The 17,936-nt window shown below is 40.0% G+C and overlaps 1 protein-coding gene across 1 annotated transcript in view; it reads right to left on the minus strand.

The window, feature by feature from the left end:
• Positions 1 to 983: 983 nt before the first annotated feature.
• The window catches only part of CFAP58 (cilia and flagella associated protein 58), a gene marked incomplete at its 5' end in the record, with an annotated part of 55,944 nt that continues 38,991 nt past the window's right edge, over positions 984 to 17,936 (minus strand). The window contains 3 exons of the mRNA XM_082764643.1: positions 984 to 1,250; positions 5,349 to 5,482; positions 7,009 to 7,128. Coding sequence (XP_082620769.1) covers positions 1,130 to 1,250; positions 5,349 to 5,482; positions 7,009 to 7,128 — 375 coding nt within the window. The 3' untranslated portion in view covers positions 984 to 1,129. The remainder of the gene's footprint in view (positions 1,251 to 5,348; positions 5,483 to 7,008; positions 7,129 to 17,936) is intronic.

Consider the following 17,936-nt stretch of genomic DNA (forward strand, 5'->3'; position numbering starts at 1 on the left):
GTATTTAACTTGATTCCTTTGAATTAAACACTTCCATTAAAAGTTTCCCACAGTAGCTTTAATATTTAATTATGTATTCCACCAAAGGAAAGAACAAAATCTTTGCAAAGGGTTTTTTGTGCATGTGAAATATTTATCAGCATATCTCTTTGGACAAGTATTTTTATCCCCCAGGCTGAGAAAGAGCTTCCATGTACAAATCAGTTTCAAAACATTTTATTTTACAGCTTGAAAGTTTTCTATACTTCAGCACCTCATGCCGTGACTTTGTTATTTCACTTGTTAATGAATGGTAATTAAATCTCTTTTGGCTGAAAAGGTTGGAGGGCTCCCGCTGTATTACAAAAACAATTTCTGAAAGTTACAAAAATGCCCAAGTGTCTAGAAATTAAAGAGTAAAGTTTGCCATGTTTTGAGTCCAAGTTTAACTCACTAGGAAGGATTTATGTGGGAGAACAGCGTGTCCCAGTCAGTGTGCATAGCCTCCCCAGCCGAACAGACATAATTATGTCACTGCGTCTATCAGAGTAAACAGAATCTCAGTCTTAATAATGCACATTGCAGCCACGAGCTTCCTTGATCTTACAAAAAACTGTAGCAAACACTGAATAAACCAAATTATATACTACCTGCACAAAGAACTGGTACATGTGTACATCTAAGTAAAGAGTTGTTAATTTTGCATTTGCTCAGTAGGGCTTGGAACATCAGCTTATTAATTTTTCTTTTCTGTTTTCTCATTTCTTTCAGGTGCTTTTTACTTAGAGGATAAATGAAGTGAGTGCTTACAACAGAGGTAGATAAAGGGGAAACAGCTCAACATATTAAGGCATTTTGTGGTGTTACTGTGCTTAATAAAGAGAGACAGTGCTGAGAAAAAAAATCAGCATGGTCTCCACTATTCACTTCCACCAGGACAGGATTCAGATGGCACCACATAGGCAGATTTGGTCCACTGTTTCTAAACCAAAAGTAGGTTAATTCTAACATAAAATGCCGTTTTCTGAAAGCAATAGAGTGATTTCAGAATGAAAGTTGATTCTGAATTTCTTTCTCAGTTCTAGTTTGTCAAACAGCCTGGCACAGAGTTTAGCAAGAAACCGGAGAAGGAAATGGGGTGAGTCCATTGCTAAGCTGTGACTCGGGGAAGGGGTCTGCTGAGAGCAAAGCCCCCTCCAGTGAAGCGAGGAACATCAGGCTTGCGGTGTGGAAACTCAGATTCCATTTCAGCCAAGGATCGCTCCTTCTCCCTTGAAACAGAAACAAAGAAAAAGAGAATACATTTTTCATTCTGTTGCCCAGCGATGTTTACAAACGAAGGAAATCTGTGTCCTCCAAAGTTTCTTTGATGCAATCGTGTATCAAGAGATCATTAAAAATTCGTTGATTAAAGCCTGTTAGGCTACACCGACACGACTAGGTGTCTGTTTGGATCTAATTACAAGACTACTGATGATTTTTGGAATTATTTAAAATCAGAAATAAATGAGCTTAGTGCCACTCCCCAAAATGGTCAGAGCACCTCATTAGAGCAAGTTTGTACATGAGCTCTGTGACTTCAGATTTCTAATTATCAACCCATTCTAGCAAGTATACATTTGTTTTCAAACAAACAGCTGCATTCATCAAAGGCTCAACGTGGAGATACTTTTTCTTTCTTGAATTTTAATGAATAAATAGCATTATCTGTCTTTCTGTTTTAACAAAGTTCTAGTGATAATTACCCTGCCTGTGACATTTGCAGAAAAATTAACACTATGCTGTGGGTGCCCCGATGGCCCCAGGAAGTTGCTCTTTCTGAGGATCCAGGAAGGCTTGAATTTGTTGGCCTTAAGAGGAGGGAACAAGGGTTAGCTGGTGCCTCTCTAATGAGGTTTGTGAGGCAAGCACAGCAGAACATATACAAAGGGCAGTATTTCAGGCTCACTGTGATACACCTGGAGGTTTCAGAAACAGGCCCAAAGATATTTAAAATTAACAAAGTGGAGCTTTGCGATGTAGTAGTTTATCACAACAGTAGACGTCTCAAGGCTTTACACAGAAGGCCAGTACCATTACTTTTATTTTACAGTCACCGAGACTGAGACAAAAATGTGAGTGCAACCAGGCTCTCACAAACTCTATCCTTGTCACATTAGCACCCTTACTCAGTCCCCAGTGAGGGAGGAAAAAACACCCCCTGGAATTAATAGTTTGTCTCTAAAAATTACTGTCTGTGCAGGGAGAGGAGGAAGTTCAGAGAAACCCTGTAGGAGGACTAGTTATGCCTCTTTTTCCAAATTTAACTCATATGGAGGTGGGAGAATAGGCAGAAGATGGCTCAGATGAACATAGCCATGAAAACCATTTGTACGTGTTTTTAATTACATCAGTACAGCACTAATGGGCATGCCAGCTGACAGCACTACGAGCTAACATGCTACATTTAGATGGCTCGTCCTATCCCACTGTTGGGCTTCCAACTTTGGTGAGAGAAAATGATCCAGAGTCCATGCTCATTCTGATCTCATTGCTCCCATGGAGACACCCAACAGATGTGCTCATCAATATGGAAAATTCTGTACAGCAGAACACTGTGATATATTATGTAGAATTAATGTGCAAGTAGCCATGTGATAAGCTCCCAGCTACTACTGACATTCTTCAGAGCAGTTATTTACATAGGTAGGATTTCAGGATGAGGTCTCTGATGTGGATTTAAGCTTTGTCTTTTCTCACCAGTCCTTACAAAGATCAAACTGGAACCCTAGTGCTAGAAGCAATTAGAAAAATTAACGAAGCAGAAAGGGTACAAGACGCAGAAGGAGAAAATGGAAAAAATGGAAAGGGTGAGGAAAAGAAAGCCTAAGACATCTAGAAAAGATAATATTTGGAATCCAAAAGAAGAAAAAGATTTTAAATTCACACCCAAAGTCTGAAACAAGGCATTTTCAGCCTGAACACAAAACAAGGCTAAATTCCTGTTGTCACTCATTATATTCCTTTAGCATCCCATGGCAAGCTGCATTAATTCAATATCAAGACTTTAAATCAAAAACCAGAACTGTCTTGTGCAAATCAATAAAAGCTTTAGATGATGCCTTTGAGTGAGGTTATCTGAGAGCATTAATTCTCTTTCATACCAGTGTAGTCAATAATTCTGCTAATGCGATCGTCCCGACAGGATCCTCTTTTTATTAGCAAAAGTAGACACATTTATTTCAGACATGATGTTAACATTAGCCAGCGTGATGGAGATCAAGTCAGTGGTTTTGTCTCAGCTGGGATTCAGAGCAACCTGAGATTGTAAGAATCAACTGCCCCTGACTCTTTAAATAGCATCTGCACGCCCAGCTGTGCCTGGACTGCTCAGTCTGAGGCGGGGATGATGCGGCATGGCTGCGTGTCAGGGGCAAAGCACTCCTTGGGGACGGGTCTGGCTGCAGAACAAGCTCTTTATTGCAGAAAGCAAAAGACATGTCATGCACGATTGGCAGTTTGGCGAAGGAAGGCAGCACAACAAGGTTGTTTCCTTTGTACTGCTGTTGGGCAATGCGAAGAGGAGTCTCGAGGTTACAGAACCACGGCTGGTATGCCCATTTTTGCCTTGGGGAGCACACTGTCTTTCAAAGGAGGTTGTGGCCCAACAGTTTTCTTCTGGGGAACAAAACCGGGAGGGCAGAGGAGAGCACAGACCCAGCACCTAGCGACCTCTCAGCTGCCACAGGCACAAAGAAAAGTGCAAGTCAAGCCTGGCAGCACAGCGCTGGTAGCTTCTGAGCCTCAGGTGGGAGCACTGAGATGTAGTTGCCCTGCAGAAGCACCAACAGCAGCACATGAATGTACTTCCTAAACACAGATATTAGAGAGACACCGTGCTCATAGGACTACAGCCACGTCCACAAGAAAAACAACCTGATGAACTGCACTAACGACAGATATCACTATCCTGAACCTACAAACACTGCAATGAGCATGGCATTAATGGACCTGCATCACAACTTCCCATTCACTGTGTACAATTAACAGGCCGAGGTTCAGTCGCCACCACCTCGCACAATGTTTTTGTTTGCCTGAGAACAGTTATGGCCCTAACAAGTTGTTTTTCAATCGTTACGACAGGAATTAATTCCAGGTGCGATGTAACAACAAAACATGGGTGAATTTCTTCTCGTCTGGTGAACAGAAAGAAACATGATGTCAGGGTCCAAAATGGAAACATTAAAACTATTGTGAAGAGGATACTTAGCTGCTGGAAATGGATTATCAGGCATTATGGCAGCCTCACATATTGATCCTAAAGCTCCAGGAAGGCCATTAGCACTGCACAATTGTTGCTAATTCCAAACATGAAGGTAACATTATGCAATTTGCAGGGGGACAAAAGTCACTGTTTATCACTGGCTATTTCGCTAATTCAGTCATTGAAACTGTTTGCTGCCTGAAATATGACTAAGAAAGAAATAGATACTGTCAGCTTTGAATATATTCAGCAACACAGAGAATTGTTGGCTTTGGTGTGCCAGGAAGGGAGAGGATGGGGAAAGAAAGGGATGGAAAGACAAAAGGCATACACAGAAAAACTCGGTAAAACATCATATCATCTGATTGCACAAATCTAAGCAACTTCCTTTTAAGAGGAAAAGTCCCATAACTCCATTTTCATAAGTGACTAATAGTTTTGGTGTCCCAGACTGGAGATTCATTATCAGAATAGCCTCATCTCCCAGCCTCTGCAAATTAAGTCACTTTAATAGGCCACAAAATAGGCAACTAAGATCCGAGTCATTTTCTTTTCATCAAGAGGAGCAGCTGAATGCTCAGTTGCAGACTGAGGCTGGCAGGGAGGTACCACCAAGAGAGAGACAACTACCTACGAGGAAACTCTCCCCTGAAAAGGGTAAGACATCTGACAAACCCAGATTCAGCATTGCTCACTTTCCTCCATCAGCATGTAGGAAGGAAACAAAGTGGATGGGGAATGTTCTCTACAACCATTGGCAATGATATCTGCTGCCAGAAGGAGATAGTCATCAGGCAAAACTGCCACATTTTGGAAACAACAATGACATTGTTTTTAGTAATCTGTGTCTTCTGGGCACCTCCTCATTGGCATGAATAATTTAACTGGACTGGAGAATACCTCAGCAGTATCACTGCTGGATGTTCTTTACCTGACCACAGATCATGGTAAATCTAGACCAGACTGAAGTAATATAAATATAAACACCAGGAAAGTTAGGCAACAAAACTATACATCACCTCAGTCAAATTTGGATGTGTTCTGATCAAAAGGGTAAACCAGGTTTTTTTTAAAAAAGTCGGTTTATGCAGAAAGTTGTATAGACAAAACTGTTATTCTCCCATACTTGGCCTGTTGTTCCTTGCGTTTCTGAGCCAGATATTTCTTTTTCACATTCAGAAGCTCGTTGGCAAGCCTTTCAATTTCATATTTGTATTCTTGGCTCTGTGACTCATACATATTCAGTTCTGAGGACAAAACCTAACAAACAAAAGACAAAAAAAGCAGAAAAAGGAGATGTCAGTTTTGCTTCAACATAAATTAGTACTTTTATAAGCACTTTTGTCTTTCACATTTGACCACGTATGACATCACCATTTTCTACCACATTTCCATTTTCCATCGCGTTTCACTCAAACACCTCCACCCACTAAGGACAGTTTACAAATTTAAGGCTATGCAATTTAACTACAGTAAAAAATGTCAAATATGCCCCAGGCATTATGGGAATTATATTAATACATACATTAGCTCTTAATGTTCTGGGACACAGATCTAGGTGAAAACCCAAAATGAAGGGCTTAAAAATAATAATAATAATAATAATACAGGACTTTATTTAGTAATAATGGTCTTTATTCATAGGGATCCACTTTGTTACATGAAGTAATTAAATCCACAAGAGCAAAGTAGCACCAGGCAATGCAAATATGAATAAAATGCCACTTCCATTTGAATCAGTAAACTTTAAAGAAAGTAGGAGTACACATAGTATGTTTTCTTTCTTTAAGATGGAGAAAAACTTCACCTGGCACCACAAAATGACAAGCACACCAGTACACTACAGCGTACTATGCCTGAAATAAACAGTAGCAATTGAATGCATGATGGACAAACGGTAACCGTATGGAAAACTTCAAATCACATCCAGTTTAGCTAAACTTTGGCTTCTATTTTACATCTTATACATTGTTTTTCTTCTCCATGGAAAGCTAAGATTTGCATAACAGCCTCTTTGTTTCCTCAGGGCCCATCTGCTCCTGCATTTTTTTCCTCATGGTTAGTATAGACATGATTATGATGCAGTGAACAGGAGATGATGACTGCAACAGAGAAAGGAGCTGCAGAAGCAGATGAACTCCTGGGGAGACTGATCATTCATGCAGGCAAGAACAAGGGAAGATCAACTCGTGCTATCAAAGACTCAATTTTTAATATCATGCTCTCAAAGTTTTCTTCAAGATTCCTTCTGAATCAAGAAATTTTCACTTTTAGTGACAAGGGGTTAGGACAGGTTACTCTGGCCATCACCATAAAGTTTGCAAGTCTAATGTATATGTATGCATTCCAAGAGAAATAACAGTAATTTAAGACTGGATTCTCAATATATTCCCACTATCTTGTTAAAAAGAAAATGAAATGGTTTTGCTTATTAAAGATCTCAACAGTTTAAGGAAAGGGATGGAGAATAGCTTAATGGAAAACTGATGGTGTCACAGAATGTCTGTGCACAAGAAACATTTACAGCTTTGTGCTGTGCACACATTCTAATAAGACTTTTCTTCTGTTTTAATAAAATAAACAAATGTAATGTGGTAAAAAGATATTCTAATGCTATTGCTTCTCCCTTGGGGAGATGCAGAATTAGCTTTCTTTTCCTAATCTAATATACTAAGGCATGCACACTGATCATTGAAAATCTTCCTGAAACCTAGGTCTCCAGAATCACAAGTGAAGTTGTTCTGCAAACCTGGCAGCCCCTCAGCTAAAGAAAGGACATTTCTTACTTTCAGCTGTTTAGTCTTCTCTCGAAGAGTGTGCCGGTAGAGCTGCAACTGTTCTGCGGCTTCAGGTCCAGGCTGACGGGCCAAGACATGCTTCAATTCCACATATAGTTTTTCCTTTTCCTACAAAACAGACAGTTGTATAAGAACTTTCCCTTCTACTATAGCAGCAGCACAACCTGCAATGAAATTAACCGCACTGAAAAATGCAACTCAATCAAGAAGATATTTGCAGAAACAAATCTGCCTGTGTGTCAGTCTTTCCTTGCTAGCCATAAGGTATTTAAAGTTGTTGTGATAGCAGTGGGAGAGCTCATTAAGGGAAACATCCAGCTAGTTCGAACAACAAATGAAATACTCTTAAACACTGTCATCAGTGAGCACGCTTTACCACAGAGAACATAAAACAGGCCCTGGAAAAGTATCCAGGGGTGGGGAATTAATTACTAGTAACTGTGTTTATTCCAATTTTTCTTCTTATGAGCCACATCGCCTTACATTAAGGGTCATAGCTTCACCCAACAGGAAGTGTTTAGCTATAAAAACGTCAGGTAAGGAAGGTACAAAAGAAATAACAACTTCTTCTACACAAAATCCTGCAAAGCACATATACATATACACAATACATATATTCATATATATATAAATCTTAACTGAGGGGAACCTCGGATAGGGAAGGAAAAGATGGATAGGAATAACTACGACTAGCACAACTACCACCAAGTAATTTTTCTTTGTCTTGTGTCTTCTTCATGTTGGATAAGAGAACTTGTTGGAGTGGGATATAACTGTGGCTGAATGGAAACCACACCGTGGATACACTTGCAGCTTTCTGTACTGAAAGGCTGCTTTGAACTGGGTTTTGAGGATGTACTTTTTTCCAGACTGAGGAATAAAGCACTGAAAAAGCCACCCACGTAGCTTTGCAGATTTCAATATTTTTAGTATCTACCGTGTCAGACTAAGATTGTTATTATTTAACATTATTTAGCAAGATCCGATCATTGTCTGGTACCTGGAGAGCTGAAGTGAAAAGGAGGGGTATTTGACTGGAAGTTGGTCTAGCAGACAAAAGATTTAACAGAAGATGACAAAAATGCCATGTTGGAGGTCGGCTATGTGATTATTTATACTGGCTTTGACAAAACCCCTTTTTGCTGGCATTTTATAAGTGCTGACTGCAACTCTTGCCCCAAATTTCTTCTGTTGGCGGGGGGAATTAAGCCATATAATATAGAATTTGACTTTGCTCAGTGAATATGTAAAATTCTGGGTATCCAGCATTCAGGCGCATAAGGTGTCCAGAGTTTTAGACCTTTGCAATTTCTGAAAACCATGCACTAACAGACCTGAAAATGAAAGCACTTCAAATCATAATTTACTTTTGCAAACCTCACCCTTACATTCTGCATGTGACTGAGGAAGAGCTCCTTATAAATTAAGTTGTTCACAGCTCGTCTCTGGAAAAATCAAAACCTCCTGAGACTCAGACTGTAGTTTGCATAGTGGCAAAAATTAAATTGAGAATTCACTCTCAGTGGAGAGTTATTGTGTCACTGCAAGTGGCTGCCACTACCACCTCTTCTTCCTCTAGATGCAAGATTTTACTGCAAGTTAAAAGCAGCAGCAAAAGAAAAATCTGCCTTGTCAAATCTGGCCAGTCAGTATTAACATTCCACCCCTGAATGTATCACAGATTTGTATTTTGGAACACTGTAACGGTAATTTGGATAAATATGGAGCAGTTGATGGATTGAAGGTCTTATGTGCAATTGTTTTCCAATTTATTTCTCTCCTAACCCTCTACAAGGGCCAACCAAGCTCTTCAAACATTGTGCAATGGTGTGTATAATAACCCCATTTAGAGACAAAGTGTGCAATTCTATTATAAGGAGAATCTATCTTATGCAGCAGAGACTCGTTAGCTTTCCGATGTATATTGTCTCCATAATCCAACAGAGGCAGAACCAGCTGTCTTATAATGCAGATCCTGTCCTTCCTTGCTAAGAACTGTCCATCTCTTTTACATCTAGTCAATTAATTCGCTACTGTGTTAAAAGCACCATATGTCAGCAAACATTGACAAAAAATCCTGGGTGCTTCCTTTCCTCATCAGCAAAAGTTTGTATGCACGGGTTGGTATTTCTATACTTTGTCATTTTATCCTAGGATGCAGACAAAAATCAATTAATTTCAATTAATTTTAAAACGGTAACCACCAGAGTATGTTAGTACATAAACTATTAGTTACAAAGTATTTGTGATGCTACCACCAAAAATGTATTCCTCAAAGCAGGTACTTTTATCTCAACCTACAAGAAATCAGAATGCCCAAAGAAAAGAAAAAGCACAAAATAATTTAAAATGTTGGCTTCAATAATACTCTAGCTCTATTGGAATGACAGACAATCTGTGCAATTTGTGTTACATGCAGATAGCTTAAAAATACCCAGATATCAGACATACCACAGGTATAGTAGAAAGACCTGCAGGGTTGTCCAGAGTAAGTGGGATGTATTCAAAAAAGCTTTCAGTTATAGTGTGTGAATTAATACCCCCAGAAGATAGATCTACGTTGCTTTTTGGAATCAAATAAAATGCACGTGTGTTCCTTAACATCTCGGAGAGAGCCCAATGGTTCTCTCCAAGAAAACTGTAAGTCAGCAGTGATGAGTGGGGTGGCAGTAATTCAGTAATTCAAAAGCAATATCGTATTTTGTCCAAAGTAGAAGTCAGTAAATTCCATTTATTTCTGTTGGTGGCTGTGCGAATGAAGCTGGAGCAAAAGCTACCTGAAATCCTGCACTCATTGTGCAGGAATAAATCAATGTGTTAAAGTCTGTGTAAGATACACTTCTTTGGATTGTCCCAGACTGCCTCCCCTCACGTTCTCATCCGTCCTCATCACAGGCTGCAACAACAACGTACATCAGGCCAGAGTTACATGATCCTGAGATGAAAAGTACTTAAGTACAAACACACTTTGAGGTGAAGGAAGATCCACCAGATCTTTCCACAACTCCAGATTGATGCTGTTCATCCTTCATTGGAAAGAGCAAATTTTGTTAAATGAGGTTTAGGCCAGTACCCAAGCTCTTTATGTGATCCTTCCTGTGGCAAAATTCCCACTGAACTCAGCAGGTGCTTGGCTGTTGGACTGAGCCCTTAATTTCAACCAGCTTCATTGCTTTATGACACAAGTGACACCAAGCCTATGGTGGAGAGATGAGGGCACATTCATTTTGTGTACGTAGGGCACACTGGGAGTCTCAGATTAAGGGTTACAGTCAAATTTCAGGCATTCCAAAGAGAATTTCAGCACCTCTGTGAATACCAGCTGAATCAGTTGTGTAAATAAAACTCCACATTATTTTTAGAACAGCCTTTTCTGTCTCAGATTTGTTTTCCAGGGGAGCTCTGAGGAGCCCCCAGATCTGCCTTTAGGCTAGGCCATGACAATATGTTTCTGCTTCTCTAAGTCTCCAGTACAGTAATTCTTGGGGGGGGAGGCAGAGCCGCTGCTTTCCCCTAAATTTAACTAGTTGCTGTGTCAGCCAGAACACACAGTTCTCCCGGCCTGCTTTCTCTACAGAGTCTTGAGAAAAAGCAGTATTCTTCTGCAGAGGACTGGCTGGTGTTTGGCAAATTTCAATTGATTCTTCGGGACTCTGTGGCCACAAATTGGGTCAGTCTGCAGCAAGAAGAATCACTTTTGCAAGCACAATCCTGCTTCAAAAGCAGCTCTTTCTGCCGACCAGCACAGCCCGGTGCTGTTCCATGCCACAGGGACCGTCAGCCCCATCAGACATTCCCGAAGTGACACTGAGGCACTGCACTGCTTCAACAAGGAGTAGGAAGCAGTCAGCAATGCTGGGACAGAACAATGCACCAGGTATTAGCTCTAAAAAAAAAAAAAATGAGCCTCCATTTTATGTCATTTTCTCCCTCAGCAAGACACTAGGAAACTCCTGAAATGACCCTTCTTGTTAGTTAGCCCAGGGTATCACTCTGAGCCAGACACGATGGATGACCCTATGTTTAATGAAGATGTATTCACAGCAGAAATAGGCCACGAAGCCCCAGCTTTCTCATTTTCAACAGCTTGTCTTCCCAAGCAGATAATTCAACAAATTCACCCGGCATGCTGCACACCGACAGCCTTCTCCACCAGGCCCATAAAAATCATATTATTCATCAAAAGCTTTCTATCACACAAATTATTTAAAAAAAAATAAATAAACAAAACCACAAAAGTCCCAAATCCTTTGCATCACAGTAAATTCCATTTGTGTTAGCTCCCGTCTCCAGTAACTGAAGCTTGGCAGCCTTCAGATAAAGAAGAAAATAAATAAAGGAGCAAGATAAAGATGCAGAAAAAAAATGTGCAGTTTTGTGTATGGTGGCAACCTACCTAAAAATCTTTCTTTTAATTAGTAAGGTGGAGGAAGCAACACGGTAACTGTGTAAGCACATCACAGCTCTTCATGGCTTTGCTGAGGAAAACAAGGCAGTCATCGCTGGGGGGGGTTTATTGGCAGTATAACCACAACAGCAGAGCTGTGCTCAGCTCAGGACATCACAAAGCAGCAGAGGACCCTTAAGGGGCTGTGATCCCTATCCCAAAGTCTTAACCAGGACACCGGACTCTGGATTAAATACACCGATAAATACATATCCGATCATAGTTATTTTATCTTTATAAGCTGCATGCTTATTTGGGTGTGTGCATGTAGCTAATACAGTAGCTGTTGGCTGAGGACATCTATGATGAAGAGTTTTATGAGGCATAGAACAAATTAGCATACGGTAACCTTCACGAATTTTGTAACAATAGGAGAAAGTTGCCTCCAGCGCTGTGAGAAATGTGCAGTAAAAACTTTCTCAATAAACACCTTTCAAAAGCTCCTGCTCTTTCTTGTCTATTCCACATCCATCAGCAAACACCTCTGCACGCAAGCAGTTCCCCAGAACAGCATGTGTTTTCATCATCTACACTCTCCTTTAAGTATCCACTGTGAGGGTTTTATTGAGCAAATTAATTTGGGTTTGGGACAGGACAATGAAGTCCTTTCACTGAGCGGCAACGCAAATACTGCATGAGGTGCTTGGGGTTTTCTCGTTGAAGTGCTGCCACCAAAGGAAAGGCTGGGATCATTTCCCCTCCTTTGATGAAATTTGCGCCGCACCAGATGGAGTTAAATTAAACCTGTCTGAGATGACTTATCCCTCCAGTTGATAATAATGCTTCTCCAGAGCAAATCTGTTTCCTTTGGCACAGACTGCACCAAACTGACTGGCATTTTCAAAACAACTTAATGAGAGAGAAAAAATACCTTGGAGCATCTTTTTAGGTCTTCACCCCTGACTCTTTTTTCTTTTTTATAACAATAAGAGCTGAATGCTACATTATTACCATTTTCCAGGAACAACTACGTGCAAACATTTCCAGCCAAAGTGCAATTGCAACTTATTATTTTTTTTATTGTTATTGCTAGGTACTGGTACTATTGCATCTCTCCTCGGAAGTGTGTGGGAAAGCAGGTTTGTTTGTTTTTGTTTTTTTTTCTTCCAGTGGACAAACAAATATGTTATATATCCTCCTCTCCTTTCAAGACTTCTGAACTCTGACACACAAAGATAATAAGCTTTCAGAAGGAGAAAATGGTATGGATGCCTCTTGCAGAAATAATAGCAGCAATTCCCTTTTTACTATCAGCCTTACAGCAGAGTTTATAAAATCATTAATCAGAGTAGCTCGTTTAAACTCAGGGTCTATCCTTTACACTGCAGAAGATGATCAATTAATAATCCGTTTTTCTTCCGTATGTGTGCATAGGAACACACGTGGACTTGTATACACACAAAAGGAGAGGGACGTGGTGAGCTGCTCCTCCAGGCCGAGAATTACTGGTGACGCAGCATGGATTGATGTGAATTTTCCAGCAACATCCCCAGTGCCTGCAGCTTGACAGTTGGGCTGAAGAGAGCACTAAACAAACCTTGGCTTCCCATTCTAGTAGAGGTTTTGTCTTAGAGTGTCCTGAGGGAGACTCAGAGGTTGATATAAATCTTATCAACAAGGAATCTAAATATTCTAAGTGAATATGTCTGCAAGGAAAACGGGGGAAAATATTTTACTGGCCAATAATTATTACATACAGAGCCAAAAGAACCTCTTCTGCCAATGTATACCATCTGACTTAAAAACTCTATTTTAATGTCAGTGTAACAACATGTATTTTAACAACTCAATAGCCAATTTGATTTTAAAAATAACAGGCTTATCAAAAAAGAATTACCAAGGCCGTGCTGCTACTGATTAGCTGCTCCTGCAGGTGGGGTTGGGAACGGGATTCCCAGCAGACCCAGCTCCTGCTCTCTCTTCGGGCTGATCTGACAAATGACCTCAAAGGGTGATCAGAGAAACTGTCGATCTGCTTCTGCAAATACCTATCTGTAAGTTAGGCACCTACATCTCTTTAATCACCCGCTTGACTTAGATCCTTAGACTTCCCTGAAAGATGAGAGCATTTAGCTTCAAGTCCTTTGGTGTTCTAGAACCGCTACCTCTGAGCAGCTGCCTCAAAGTCAAGCCACCACTTAAACCTACAAATACCCTCCTAACAAGGCAGCAAAGCCTACATACATCTTTCTGACAGGATAGCAGTGGCTCCCTACATATGCCAAGGACCGCCGGGAAGAAAGATTGGTCTCCTGTTACACTTTGGAATCTATTAAGAGATAACAGCACATCTAAGAAATACACATGGCAATTCTGAAATCATGAATGCTTTAATATATGGTTTCCCTCAGTCTCACTGTAATTAGAGCTGACCACTTCTATACTTTGAAGAGATCTTTTTCAGCTCCCCATCTGTTTTTAAAATTCAGAGGAACAGGACTAATGGAGGGTGAAAGACAGAGAGAATCCTAATGTTCATGTAAAGACAACTGCTGTGATAATGTGTGCCATCCCCTGCTTAAGATTATAGCTAAGACAGGCATAGGAAGACTTGAGCTCGGAGTCCAGAGGATGTGGATCAGCTGGCCAAGTGAAGAAGCCCAGCTGACAGAGAGTCTCCCTGTGCATGGGTCGTGAATGGAGAAACAGAGTTCTTTCTATACCCATGTCCCCATTTCTCCCCTGCTAATCTACTTTAAAAATATATATATTTTATATCTATATTATTTTTAAAGTGACTCTGTCTGCCTGCTGCTAATTGCCCCCAAACCACCTTAGTGCTGCTGCACCATCCTGCACGTTTTCCCAACACTACTATTCACACTTCAGTAAGAATGAAAATAAATGATCTGAAATAAATTAGTAAAACCTTGTCTGTCCCTGTTTAGTGTATTTTTGGTGTGCGTTTCTGTGTGAATATCACACATGAATGTTGAATGTCTTTCTTGTGTGCGCGTGTGTGTGAATATCATACAAAATAATAATCCACCACTGCATGGGATGCTGCATATTGTCCATATCCTGCTGCCGAGGGAGGAGCAGAACACACTTGCCTCAATGGAAGAACACCTGCCAAAGGGCACATCTGAAAAATACAGATTTGCAGCTGGCTCTGGGCCACAATATATAATATGGGCTTGTGAACGTATTGCTGCACTGCTGTTGCACTCTTCTAGTGTTTTTTCTTGTTTGGCAGCTTCTGGATGGCTAACAGTATCGGCTTGCTAACAGCACTGCTAACTCTGTGCGTAGCAATGTATGCAGTCAGCACAGCGAGTCATTTACTTTCCCTTAACAAGATAACTGTTTGATTAATACACTTTACCCTGAGGTGCACAGCAGATTTATTTCCTTCCCAGATACATGCTGAATACAGGAATGTGGAGTAAACAAGTTTGTTTTCAGTTATTTGTCATTTACTGGAACAATTCCTGAACTTTTTACTCAAGATTTACTCTAGTGAACAATCATTGAAGCTAATGGCAATTCTGTCTGAGTCAGAACTTCAGGAATAGCTCATTTTACAAAATATTTTTAGTTTAATGACACAGGATGTCCACACTTTGGACTTCTAAGTGCAAACCAAATGCAAGGTATTTGAAGAAAATAATTTTGTGATCGCTGTTTTTGCTCTTCCGATGCAGATTACAGATAATAGCGATGTTCTCTACCTTATGGTGTTTGCATGCCCTCCTCATTTCATTGTCTGAATGCTGTTCAACATTTAATGTGCTTGTGCTGTAGCACTGCATCCAGATAGGGCAGTGATCCTCTTATTCTACAAAAGGGTCTGGACACAAAGAGTGGCTACACGAATTGCCAAAGCTCACTAAAACTCCTGGAAGATACACGGAAATGAAACTCAGTCTCCCATGATCCCAAAATTGCCATGCCAGGTAAGCCAATACATCTGCTCTTTGCTGGTCAGAAACAACAGGTCTGGATTACAGCAGCAGCTTAGAAGTGTGGGGGGAAAAAAATCAGAACCACAAACCACTGCATACTTCCAGCCAACAATCTCACCCATGTATGCTAAAATTCATGGGCTGGCAGTACTTGTATTAAAATGCAGGAAACAAATCTATACTTGACATTCATCTATCAAGGATGGTATTTGTGCAATTAAATCAATCTTGTGTGGTGTGGAGGGATGGCATTTGATGACCCACTAAAGCTCTCTTTTTGAACTCAAATTCAAGCAAATATATCAATTCTCCTAAAATCCTTTAAAAAGATATTACATATTCATATCCATTCCCTGCCCATAAACCCTAAGAGATTTTTACTCCACCTGCAACATCCTCATCTTTGTAAATAGCATCTGAAATATTTACTGGTAAAACACCATGAGAGCAGCTAAAATGGCACAGATACCCAGTAGTTATTATTTTGACCTGTTTTCTTCTAATTTCTCAATCAAATTTGCACCTTGTTTCTGTCCAAAACACTTCATCATGGGAAATCTGTTCTGTTTGTGAGGGCAATGCCGTGCCACACAGATTCAATAAGAGTTAAACTCTTCCACTAAGGTAATTCTTCACCAAAATTGTCTTGAGTGCTAAGAAATCTGCTTTGATTCCCATTTCCAGTGCCAGATACATTTGCACTAGCAGATTCATTGGAAAAATACTTTCTTACTGTACAGAGCAGCTGATTATCTTCGCCTGATGCTGTTAAACTGACCATCACCTTTCCTCCCTCGTTTTTTAAAGTCCTCTTTAAACAACAGCCCCTAAACAACAACAATAAAAAATTTCCCTGGGAAAACTTTATTCTCTTCCATTTGAATTGCAGCGTCTGTAGGAGGAGGGAAAGAATGTAAATGTCAGTATGTTTTGAAGAGCAGTTTGTCATGCTGTAAGTTTCTATAGCATTGAACATCTTCTAATTCTAGATGGACTGAGATTAGAAGGGCTAAAATAAACTAATGTGCCAAGGACTATATTCAAAATATTCAGAAATAGAAATCGACTGCCTTCTGAGGAGAGCTAGCACAAGAACTGAATAGCCCTCACATCCCTATTTCATTCTTAAGGCTTACACAAAACTGTCAGGTAGATATGCAGACCCTGAAGAGACTTTCACACAGGTGACCCTGTTATCTGTCCTGTTTACAAAACGTGATTATTTTGTTACATCAGTACAGGATTGCATATGAACTCATGTATGTTGCACAGAGAATTAACACAGTGATCCTACAGTTTGCTCAGTGTGAATGGTTCACAGAACCCTGCTGGATACACAATCAGCATTTAGGGCAAATGAGAAAGCAAATAAATGAATAAATGGAAAAAGAGTATCGGTGACAAAGTAAAAGGCACTAAACAAATTCTATATAGAATTAATATTAGAATATATTCTGTATAGAAAAATCCCCATCAGAATCACTGAAAGACACGTAATCCTCCAAGATAACACCAATACTAAAATACAAAACATTTCCCCTTACAGGCAAAGTTAAAATCCTCAATCAAAACTCTAGCTCATCAATGAACGTTTCAAGTACAACAAAAGGCATATAAAAGAATGGCACAAGGAAAGAACATGAAAATGTAGTCCTGAAGAGTGACTCGACACACAAAGTACCTCCACGTGTCATCTCACACTACCTTGGTCACTCCACTTCAAACCAGATTCAAGGCACTGGACTGAGGTTAATTTGAAGGCACTAACACAGGAGACTGTTGTGCTCAAAATGTTGTACTAATAATTAGACGTTTGTTACTGGTCACTCATTAGAACAGGGTTATAGCCAGAGTTCATGAGAATACTTTATTTTTCATTTGAAAAAAGAACAGATTCTCTTCAGAGTCCAGTTTCTAAATCAAGGCCTTTGACACCCCAGTGCCTAATTCCTACTTGTCCGTGCACAGCACTGCATAAATAATTTATTTTTTTCTCTTTGACTCATACTCAGCTGAAAGCCAAAAAGTAAATCTTGGGCTAGAATCCATGCTGTATTTCTCACTTCTACATTCTAGCATAAATCCCTTGAAATTCTGGTCACCAACTGAAAATTGAATTGTAAAGTTAAAAGCTACACTCAACAAGGTGCTATGCTCTCCTCCTCCTTAAGATACATAACGTCCCTTAGATTATTTATATATATATATATAATGAAAGGACAACTTTTAAGTGTTAGGAACTATCTGATCAATGGTTAAAAGTTTTGCCAGCTTAGTTTTCTCAGTTAGCAGTGTGATTTCTTTGTGCTGACGTGGCTATGCCAGCTGCTAGCTATGCAATTAGATGCAACTGCACTAGCAGGGAAGTCTTCAGTGATTTGAGAGTTGGTACAAGCTAAATCAGAAACGTTAACTTTTTTTTTTTTTGACAGTAGGAATGGTATTTCTAAGCATAGAAAGGGTCTAAAGCTCAATATACTCAACACTTTAATTGAGGGCTGAGAGAACTGCTAGCTTCAGCCTCAAGATAGGGTGTTAATCCTGTGCTTCCAGAGGAATTCAAA

The sequence above is a fragment of the Aythya marila genome (assembly GCF_965140915.1).
Source record: "Aythya marila genome assembly, chromosome: 7".
NCBI lineage: Eukaryota > Metazoa > Chordata > Aves > Anseriformes > Anatidae > Aythya > Aythya marila.